Source organism: Anarhichas minor, unplaced genomic scaffold (assembly GCF_050575085.1).
Source record: "Anarhichas minor isolate MPS153535 unplaced genomic scaffold, ASM5057508v1 ptg000055l, whole genome shotgun sequence".
NCBI classification, from domain to species: domain Eukaryota; kingdom Metazoa; phylum Chordata; class Actinopteri; order Perciformes; family Anarhichadidae; genus Anarhichas; species Anarhichas minor.
In genome coordinates this window covers 5,776,709-5,788,222 of record NW_027466501.1, presented here as the reverse complement: position 1 = coordinate 5,788,222, position 11,514 = coordinate 5,776,709, and the positions used below count along the sequence as shown (strand labels likewise).

Genomic DNA, 11,514 nt, shown 5'->3' with positions numbered 1-11,514 from the left:
GATCGAAATACAATTGTTGCTATCGTCTGACAAAGTTTCTATTTGTATTGGTTTTAAATTAGCTTGTAAACTCCAGTCATTATTGTCGTCTCTCAACACCAACTCCAGTCTCACATCTCAAGTTACTAATCTGACTGTAAACAAGGAAAAGGAAGTCTTGGCCTTGATAAGTGCTGGCTACACCGGAACCCCAGAAATACAGCCAGTTGGCCCCAGTGGCTCGACGGTCAATGATTTAGAGATTGCAGGCATCCTAATAATCTCAGTGCTGTCCACAGACAAATCTGACTGGACTGAAAGAGGCGTTGATGAGCATAGGCCATTCTGCTTGAACTCTCGATTTCAAACTGTCTAGCACTTTGGGCAGTGAAAGTCAAGGATTTGCAGCCATAAAGGGATTAGTGCTGTTGGATTGGACAGTGAAAAGATGGCGGGGCACAATATGTGTCAAGGTTTTTTTCGTGCTGTCAGTCTCCATTTAGGTAGACACACACATACACTCTCAATACCTTACCTCTACTATGTATTTATATAGACAAATTCTTCAGAGGATGATGATTGACAACTACTGAAGAAGCACAAAACAGTTTTGAATTATAACCAAGATGCAAGAAGTTAAGATAAGTGGAGAACAATTGTTCAGATCATGTGAATGAACACAGTTGTGTGTACAAGCATAAATAAGTAAAATGTATTCACATCACACTTTTTGTGCTGAACAGGAGCAGTATTTCAGACAAGAAGAAAACAATTAACACAAGGTGATCATATAAGGGCCATTCATTTAAAATATTTTTAAACATATTAAGAAAAGGCACAATAGACTGCAAAATACATAATAAAAACCTAGATTAAAAGCAGACCTAGAGCATGAATTTTACCCAAACGCCTGTCTAAACATGTATGGCTTAAGCTGATTTTTAAACAAATTCACAGAATCAGCAAACCGTAGAGGTGCAGGCAGAGCATTCCACAGCCTTGGTGCTACTGCCTCAAAAGCTCGATCACCACGGGTCTTAAGGCGAGTGCGTGGGACAGACAGATATTGAACATGTTTGACCTGAGAGCGCGGGTGGGTGAATAAGGGTGAAAGTAGTTCAGCCACATATGTAGAAGTCTGTGTAGTGCTCTGTAAGTGACAGTGAGAATCTTAAAGTGGATCCTAAATGCTACAGGGAGCCATTGAAGAGATCAGCGTACGGGGGTGATGTGAGACAGTCCATTTGTCCTGGTGAGTAATCTGGGGGCAGCGTTCTGGATTACCTGCAAACGGTTGAGAGCAGATACACTGAGTGAGGAGAAAAGTGTATTACAATAATCAATGTGAGAAGAGATAAAGGCGTGTATGATCATCTCTAAGTCAGCTGTTGATACTACAGATATCTGTAAGGATTACAGATACTAGAACCCAAAAGCACAAGTTGGAGACAAGATATAAGTTCAGTTCTTTTACTAGAGTTCAGGCAGGGTCAAAACCGGGAGGTCAGTCAAAACAGGCGAACAAATCCAATAAGGGGAAGGCAAAAATCCAAGGTCGAAAACAGGCAGACAGGGTCGGAACAGGCGGACCATGAACAGTATAAAGGTACGCTGGAGAACTTGGCAAAAACACACAAGACAATCTGGCAGGGAACGAGTGCAAGTGAGGGGAACTAAATAGTGAGGGCTAATGAGGGAATGGGCTGCAGGTGAGATGGGTGTGGAGGACCAGGTGAGGGGAATGAGAGATGATCGGGTGTGAATGGTAGGATCTGAAATGACAGGAGAGTTAATAAAACAAGCAGACCGGATAAAAACAAACTAATATGAAGGGGAATTCGTGACAGAACCTCCCCCTCTAGGGACGGCTCTTGACGTCCCACTGGGTTGGTCCGGATGGGCCTGGTGGAAGTCCGTGATCAGGGAGAGATCAAATATTCTGCGAGCGGGAACCCATTCACGCTCTTCAGGACCATAACCCTCCCAGTCCACTAGGTATTGCAAGCCTCTACCCCATCGCCGAGACTTGAGAAGGCAACGGACCATGTAGGCAGGGGCCCCATCGATGAGCTGGGGGGGGGGGGGGGCTGAAGGGGGCTCTCCTTGACGGGTTTAATCCTGGAGACATGAAAGGTGGGATGAATTCTCATGGACGATGGCAGACGAAGACGGACAGCAGCAGGATTGATGATTCGAGAAACAGGGAAAGGGCCCACGAAGCGAGGAGCCAATTTCTTGGATTCCACTCTGAAGGGAAGGTCCCGCGTAGACAGCCAGACACATTGTCCCGGGGCATAACGGGGTGCAGGAACACGGCGTCTGTTGGCAGACCTCTGGTAGCGGTCGGACAAGCGCAAGAGTGTGGAGCGGGCCTGCCTCCAAGTGCGTCGGCACCGCTGGATCAATGCCTAGACTGAGGGGACACTGGCCTCTTGTTCCTGCTCCGGGAAGAGTGGTGGCTGATATCCACGGGCACACTGGAGTGGTGACAACCCGGTGGCTGAACTGGGAATGGTGTTGTGGGCATACTCGACCCACAAGAGCTGCTCAGACCAGGAGGAGGGGTTGCGGGAGGAGAGACAGCGTAAGGCTGTCTCCATCTCTTGATTCATCTGCTCAGCCTGCCCATTAGACTGTGGATAGAACCCTGACGACAGACTGACCATGGCTCCGAGCAGCCTGCAAAACTCTGACCAGGAGCGAGAGGTGAATTGTGATCCCCGGTCAGAGACCACATCAATGGGCAGACCATGCAGCCGGAAAACATTTTGCAGTAATATTTTAGCTCTCTTTGGCAGTAGGCAACTTGGGTAGTGGAATGAGCAGAGCAGACTTGGAAAATCAATCAATGACCGTGAGAATAACTGTTACCGTCAGAAGGGGGTAGGCCGGTTACAAAGTCCAAAGCGATTTGAGACCAGGGACGAATAGGAACTGGCAGAGGATGAAGAAGTCCAGAGGGAGGTTGGCGAGTGCTCTTATGCTGAGAACAAACCTGGCAAGCACCAATGAACCCCTTGGTGTCTTCCTCCATGGAAGACCACCAGAAATGCTGTCTGAGCAGTGCTAGTGTGCGTCTGATCCCAGGATGGCAAGAGAGGCGGGAAGAGTGGCCCCACTGGAGGACCTGAGGACGGAGATTGACAGGAACAAACAACCGGTTATCAGGACAAGCACTGGGGGCAGGGTGTTCGGCATGGGAGCGCTTTACCTTGTCCTCCACCTCCCAGGTTAACACACCAATAACGCACTCAGGGTGGAGGATACTTTCAGGATGGGAAGGAGAGCTCTCTCGCTGGAACTGACGAGACAAGGTGTCGGGCTTGACATTCTTTGAACCTGGTCTGTATGAGAGTGAAAACTCAAAACGGTTTAAAAAAAGAGCCCACCTAGCTTGACGAGAGTTCAGTCGCTTGGCCGAACGGATGTATTCTAGATTTTTGTGGTCTGTCCAGACCACAAACGGCTGCTCCGCCCCCTCTAACCAGTGTCTCCACTCCTCCAATGCCAGTTTGACCACCAACAGCTCCCGGTTTCCATTGTCATAATTCCTCTCCGTGGGGGACAGCTTCCGGGAGAAGAAGGCACATGGGTGAACCTTTTGGTCCTCAGCCAACCGCTTAGAGAGGACCGCTCCTACACCAGTGTCCGAGGCGTCCACTTCCACAATAAACTGCCGGGCAGGATCTGGGAATATGAGGATGGGAGCAGAGGTAAAACGTGATTTTAACTCACCAAAGACCCCTGCTGCTGCAGAGGACCACCGGAAGGGCACATGCGGGGAGGTGAGAGCGGTCAGGGGAGCAGCCACGGAACTGTAGTTACGGATGAACCGCCGATATAAGTTTGCAAAGCCCAAAAAGCGTTGAAGTTCCTTGCGTGTGGACGGGGAGGGCCAGTCAGCAAACTGCTTTGGTCTTGGCAGAGTCCATCTGGATATTACCAGCATTGAGGACAAAACCCAGGAACGATACCTCTGTGGTGTGGAACTCGCACTTCTCCGCCTTTACGAAGAGCTGATTCTCCAAAAGCCTTTGGAGGACTTGGCGTACATGGACCACATGTTCCTGTTGAGACTTCGAGAAGATAAGAATGTCATCCAAATACACAAAAACAGAAACATTGAGCATATCCCGGAGAACATCATTAACCAACCCCTGAAAGACTGCAGGGGCATTGGTGAGACCAAATGGCATAACTAAATACTCATAATGTCCACTAGGAGTATTAAAGGCAGTCTTCCACTCGTCCCCCTCTCGGATTCTCACCAAATGGTAAGCATTGCGTAGATCGAGTTTGGAAAAAATGGTAGCACCTTGTAGCAGCTCAAAAGCAGAGGCAATAAGTGGAAGAGGGTACCTATTTTTTACAGTAATGTTATTGAGTCCTCTGTAGTCAATGCAAGGGCGCAGGGATTTGTCCTTCTTTCCGACAAAGAAAAACCCCTCCATAGTCTTCGTCTCAGGAGCAGATAGGGAAAAAAAGTCTACCTCTGGGAGGAGATGTACCAGGGCGGAGGTTAATGGCACAGTGATACAGGCGATGAGGCAGCAACGAGGTGGCCCGGGCTTTGTTAAAAACCTCCTTAAGGTCAAGATACTCCTTTGGAACCCCGGAGAGATCTGGGAACTCAGAAGAGACGGGCAGACTAGGGGCAGATGATGAGGCAGATTTTAGACAGACAGCATGACAATGAACACTCTACTGTAATACAGTTCCTGATGCCCAGTCAATGAGATGGAAGGTGAGCATTTCATTGTGATTACCTGACATTGTCATTGGCAGGGGAGTGGATTGATGGGTAACCCTGTAGAGGAGACGACCATCTAAAGGTGTGGCGTGGATGGGTTTTTCTAGGGCCACCTGCCCAATCCCCAGCTGGGAGGCCATCGTTCTGTCCATAAGGTTAGCATCTGCACCAGAGTCAATGAGGACTGAGACAGTGTGATTGTTCCCTGAACAAAACAGTTGAGCATGAATCAAAGTGCAAGAGGGCATTTTTAAGTTCACATTTCGACTCACCAGCGCCCTCCGGATGACTGGTGAGCCATCTCTTTTACTGGACAAGAGGTTGCAAAATGGCCGCTCTGGCCGCAGCAAAAGCATCGATCATCCTGCAGGCGGCGCTGTCATTCTGCTGCGGAGAGCCGGGTCCGCCCCAGCCGCATAGGCTCAGGAGAGTCGGCTGGACCGTCAGAGACCCGTTCCGACGGAAACCCCCGAGTATTGTCTGACCGGCGAAGTGGCCTTTGTGGAGCAGCCGAAAAGCCCCTCTCTCTTCTCCATTCCCGCAGACAACTGTCGATACGGATGGAGAGAGCGACCAACTCGTCCAAGCCAGCAAGAAGATCTCGAGCCGCCAACTCGTCCTTGAGGCGGTCCGAGAGACCGTGGTAGAAGGCATCGAGGAGCGAGGGGGCGTTCCAGTTGCTCTCGGCTGCTATGTTGCGGAACTCAATGGAGTAATCAGATCTCCCTCCCAGACCTGTTCCACTCCAGGACCAGCAAGAGAGCAGGCAGGATCATTGCTGACCCTTCCCATCCCGGCTACCACCTCTCCCAGAGACTCCCATCCGGCAAAAGGTTCCGGTCCATTAAAACCAAAACCTCGCACCACCTGAACAGTTTCTTCCCCACGGTAGTGGGGCACACAAACAAGCCCCCTGCACCACACTGACTCTGGGTCCCCCGCACACAATGCACTGCAGTTTGCACTTTAGTTTGCATCCTTATTCATTCAACACATCATAGCAAGTGGACATAATTTATTGCTATTTTGTTAACACTTGCTCTTGCACAGTATGCTAATACTGTAATACTTGTTTTGATTATTTGTATTTTTACTATTACCCTTATTTTTATTCTATTTACTTGTACATATATTGTTGTCTATGTCCCATGCTCCGAAATCACCAAGTCAATGTCCTGTATATGAGAGTATACTTGGCAATAAACATAATTCAGATTCTGAATAGAGGAACATGTTCAAGAACAATTTAAGAGATCCATGTTGTAGAAGAAAGCTTTTATTTGCTCTCTTGGTCAGCCTGTAAATGAAGGTGCACAAGAAATAAGAATTTCAGTTCAGTTAAATTCATGCCAAAGCTCACAAATACTTTAGGCAAAGCTTTTACATGGTTACACTTACATCCAGCTGCCGATCAAGCAATGCAATCTCCTTGTGGATCTTCCTCATTTTCAGCTGGCGGTAAGCAATTTCTGTACGCAAGTGCCGCTTGTACAGCGTCCGCACATCTTCATAGTCAACCTGAACAAAAGACAAGAAAACCATTCATAACTTTGTTCAGTGTGGTGGTCAGATGCCAACTAAACTCAGACCTCCCCTCACAAGGTGAGGGTATTAAATGAGAACTCACCTCCCCATCCCCAGTTCCAGCAGAGTGAGAGGGGTCAGGCTCTTGCGGATCAGGCCATGGTCCAGCAGGATTTGCCTAAAGGAATGCATTGATGTAGTCCAAATACCACTCACAAGGAGTGAGTTGGATAGGAGTATTAGTTTCCACAACTTGCTTTTACCACATCACTGGAGAACGCCGACACAGTCTCCTCATCGTCTGGACTGGCCTCCTGTTAGTGAATTAGGAATTATTAGGAACTTTGGAAAATTGTCTTTGGTTTTAAAAGACACACACAATGAACATGTATAGAATCATTACACAATGATGCAGCAATATCAACTTACATCAGTGGGCTCCTCTCCTCCGACCAACACTATGAGTGGTGGCTGCAGCAATGTGACCGAAGGTCCAGCCACTGCAAAATGTGACGATGGTTAACCAAATGACTAATTATGAAGGAAACTCACAGAATGAAGTGCACCTTTGAGATAAGGCCTCCTCTCAGTACACTCTAAAAAGTCCAACTTCAAATTTGTTGTACTAATACCTTTTTTAAAGTTGAGTCAACAAATCCCTTTGAAAAAAGTTGAGCTAACTCAAAATGTCAACTTTATTAATAAGGAGTGCAGTCCACTGAAACTTTTAACTCGAGAAAACTTAGCATAGTGGTTTGGGCATCTGCTGAGGTAACTAAGGCCACTGTGCATGGGTAGATGTTAGTAAATATATACATGTACATATATGTATTTAATTATATATTTTAAATAATAAAATAAAATAAATTAATAAATTTAATAAAATAAATAAAACATTATTTTCTTTAGCCCCTGTTAAGATACTTTGATATCATTATTTTTAGATACCTTATTTTTTTAGATTTCATTTGATTGATTTTTATACCTAAATCTTATTTGTGTAAGAATGTTCATGATCTGCTGAATGTCTGTTGACAATGTTCAATAAAGAGAGAGAGAGAGAGAAAAAAAACGTCTAATCACTGCGCTACACTAGTGCCTTCGGTTAGAGATAGCAATTCCGCGCCGGTCCACGCCAGCTCAAGTGTTGCTGCAGCATGCCGTCTACCTCAAGCACAAATTAACAAGGTAAGGCTGTGTATGTTCTGGAGTGTGTTAGCTAACGGGCTAGTCAGCGAACCTGTTATTTTTTTTAATGCAAAAGTTAACATTAAGAAGTTTACAACGTGACGGACCCCACCCTATTTTTCATGTGTTCATAATGTCATGTGTAATTTAACGATAACGACCCGCGGCTTGCGGTTTTGCATGGTCGAGTGAATTTGCACATATTAAAGTTAACGTCTGTACTAGTTAAAGCTAACGTTACTATGTTGTATGCCCGTGCACAACGTTATAGCGCCGTATGCTACATTGGTTGGTTTTTGTTAGCTAGCTAACATGTTGCTGCAAAGTGCTTCGCCGTTCGTTAGTGTTGGTGGCGTTGAAACTAGAGTGCTGATAGTTTAAGTTACCCGCGCGCATGTAGCATTAAGGTGCACTAGATACAGTCCAGGTAATGAAGTAGACTTAAAGCAACACGCCGTTCTTTTGTGCACCCCATTTACATTACATTAGTCATTTAGCAGACGCTTTTATCCAAAGCGACTTACAATAAGTGTGTTCAACATCGGTTTTCGAGAGAACTAGTCACCAGAAGTAATAAGTGCATGTCCCTACCTCAAACAAGCATCTAAGAGCATAAACCAGAGCCAACGTACAGTGCAGAAACAAAGGAATGCAATAAGTGCCACAAGCTAATATAAAAACAATAAGTGCAATAAGCTAGTATGAATACAGTAGATGCTAGGTAAGTGCTAAGCGGAAGGGTAGGCCTTCTTGAAGAGGTGAGTTTTCAGCCTGCGCCGAAAGATGGGCAGCGACTCTGCCGTCCTGACGTAAGTGGGGAGTTCATTCCACCACTGTGGGGCCAGGACAGAAAACAGCCGCGACAGGGTCGATCGGCCGCAGGGACCTCTGAGCGACGGGGCAACCAGTCGCCCCGAGGTAGCAGAGCGAGGTGGTCGGGCCGGGGTGTAGGGCTTGACCATGGCCTGGAGATAGGAAGGAGCTGTTCCTTTCACTGCCCTGTAGGCTAGCACCAGAGTCTTAAACTGGATGCGGGCTCTTACAGGTAGCCAGTGTAGAGAACGGAGAAGGCAAGTTGTGTGGGAGAACTTGGGGCGATTGAACACCAGGCGAGCTGCAGCTTTCTGGACAAACTCCAGAGGTCTGATGGCCAGCGCCGGGGCTCCGGCAAGTAGTGAGTTGCAGTAGTCCAGGCGGGAGATGACAAGAGCCTGGATTAGCACCTGCGCCGTCTCATCAGTGAGGAAGGGGCGAATCCTCCTGATGTTGTAGAGCAGGAATCTGCAGGAGCGTGTAACTGATGCAATGTTTGCTGAGAACGACAGTTGGTCATCCAGGGTCACACCCAGGTTTCTCGCAGTCCGAGTTGGCGTCACCACGGTATCATCAATGGTGATGGACAGGTCTCGGTGCGGGCAACCCTTCCCCGGGAGGAACAGTAGCTCGGTTTTGTCCAGGTTGAGCTTGAGGTGGTGTGTCGTCATCCACTTCGAGATGTCAGCCAAGCACGCAGCGATGCGTGCCTCCACTTGAGTGTCCCCGGGGGGAAATGACAAGACCAGCTGGGTGTCATCGGCATAACAATGGTAGGAGAAGTCATGCGAGCGAATAACAGAACCCAGAGATGTTGTGTAGAGCGAGAAGAGAAGGGGGCCCAGGACTGAGCCTTGCGGAACCCCCGTAGTCAGTATGCGTGGTTCCGACACAGAGCCCCTCCATGACACCTGGTAGGATCGACCTGTCAGGTAGGATGCAAACAGGGAGAGTGCAGAGCCTGAAACGCCCATCCCCTCGAGGGTGGATAGGAGGATCTGGTGGTTAACAGTGTCAAATGCCGCAGACAGGTCCAGGAGAATCAGGACAGAGGAGAGAGAGTTAGATCTCGCTGCATGAAGCGACTCCGTCACCGCAAGGAGGGCTGTCTCAGTCGAGTGACCCACTTTGAACCCAGACTGGTGAGGGTCCAAGAGGTTGTTTTGGTGGAGATAGGAGGATAGTTGAGTAAAGACAGCACGTTCAAGTGTTTTGGAAAGAAAGGGTAGAAGAGACACCGGTCTGAAGTTCTTGACATCAGAGGTGTCAAGTGATGGTTTCTTCAGAAGGGGGGTGACTCTAGCAGTCTTGAAAGCCGTGGGAAAGTATCCTGAAACAAGAGATGTGTTCATGAGGTGGGTGAGAAAAGGAAGGAGTTCAGTCACAATAGACTGAAGAAGAGGGGAGGGGATCGGGTCAAGGGAGCACGTGGTGGGGCGGTTAGATGTAACAAGGTTGAGGACCTCGTTAGGGGAGAGGGGAGCAAGATAGGGTAAGATGGGGCATGGAGAGGGGAGGGAGAGCTGTGGGGGAAGAGCTGGAGATGGTAGAGAGGGAGAGGGTGGACAGGGGGGCTGAGAGAAGGAGGATCTGATATCGTTTACCTTCTTGTCAAAGAAGTTGGCGAAATCGTCAGGGAGAAGGGAGGACGTAGGAGGAGGGGGTGGGGGTTGGAGGAGTGAAGAGAAAGTTTCGAAGAGTTTTTTAGGATTGGAAGCAGAGGTTAGGATTTTGGAGTGAAAGAAAGCAGCTTTAGCAGTAGATAGAGTGATGGAAAAAGTGGAAAGAAGAGCTTGGAAGTTAAGAAGGTCCCCTGGGAGTTTGCCTTTTCTCCATTTACGCTCAGCCTCTCTTAGGCTCCGTCTGTCATTACGCACTGAGTCCGACAGCCACGGGGCAGGTGGGGTTGGCCGTGCAGGCCTGGAGGTGAAGGGACAGAGGTTGTCCAAAGAAGAGGAAAGGGTGGAGAGGAGAAGATCAGTAGCAATATCAGGGGATAGGAGAGAGAAGGCTTCAGGGTAAGGGAGAGCAGAGGTAACAGAAGATGAAAGATCAGCCGGGGAGAGGGAGCGGAGATGACTACGGGTAGAAACCAAGTGGGTAGGTGGTGGAAGTACGGGGGGAGAGGAGAGGGAGAGGGAGTACGACATGAAATAGTGGTCAGAGAGCTGGAGGGGAGTGACGGAGAGGTTAGCAGTAGAACAGTGTCTAGTGAAGATAAGATCCAGCTGGTTGCCGGCCTTGTGGGTAGGAGGAGAAGAGGCGGGTAAAGGTCAAATGAGGAGAGGAAGGAAAGAAGGGGTTCTAATTTATCAGTCTGGATGTTAAAGTCTCCGAGCAGGATGAGTGCGGAGCCATCATCATGGAAGTGTGAGACTAATGTGTCGAGATCTTCCAAGAACTCACCAAGAGGGCCTGGTGGGCGATACACAACAGCAATGGTGAGCTTGACTGGATAAGTGACAGTAACCGCATGAAATTCGAAAGAGGACGGGGAGAACTGAGGAACCGAGACAAGAGTGTATTTCCATTTTGGGGAAATTAGCAAGCCAGTACCACCACCCCGCCTCACAGCTCTGGGAGTGTGAGAGAAAGAGTACACTTCTGACAGAGCTGCAGGTGTGGTGGTATTTTCTGGCATGATCCAGGTCTCAGTTAGAGCAAGAAAGCTGAGAGAGAGCAAGGAAGCGTAGCCCGAGATAAACTCAGCTTTCGGCACTGCCGACTGGCAATTCCAGAGCCCTCCCGATACCACTTGCTCAACATGAGCTGAGAGAGTAGGATAAATGAGGTTAGCGGGGTCACGGCACCTGGGAGTGGCCCAATGTCTACATGACCACCGAGCAGAAGAGAGGACCGAGATCGGATGCAAACACATGGTTTGAACAATAAAAATGAGGTAACTACACGTTCAAGAAGTCTTAGCTTGACGAAGTCGGGCTTGAAAAAGTCACCTTGTTGCCTTTGTTCGCCCTAGCCTTCGTTTGCCTGATGCTTCCAGCCTACAGAAGTGCTTAAGGACAGCAATCTACTGATTGTCTGCCAGGAGTGTAGGCTCCTCCCTTGCAATTAGCAAAGCTATTCAGCAGCTGAGACTAAATCACACCTCCTCAGACAGGCAGAAACTCAGTCCAATCACCACTGAGGCAAGCCTAAGTACAGCTATAAAGACAACTTAGTTGAAGCAATAATAAAATACCTATGAGATTCTGGGTGAGTCAGAAGTTCAGTTCTTGCTCCAGAAGTTGAAAACATTTATT

General features: G+C 48.2%; 1 protein-coding gene across 1 annotated transcript; it reads right to left on the bottom strand.

The window, feature by feature from the left end:
• Positions 1–7,982: 7,982 nt before the first annotated feature.
• LOC142931935 (uncharacterized) lies at positions 7,983–11,157 on the bottom strand. The gene is given in 2 exon segments (XM_076076095.1): positions 7,983–10,520; positions 10,523–11,157. Coding segments are annotated over 2 exon segments (2,961 nt in total). The 5' UTR covers positions 11,133–11,157; the 3' UTR covers positions 7,983–8,169.
• Between the last annotated feature and the right edge of the window lie 357 nt (positions 11,158–11,514).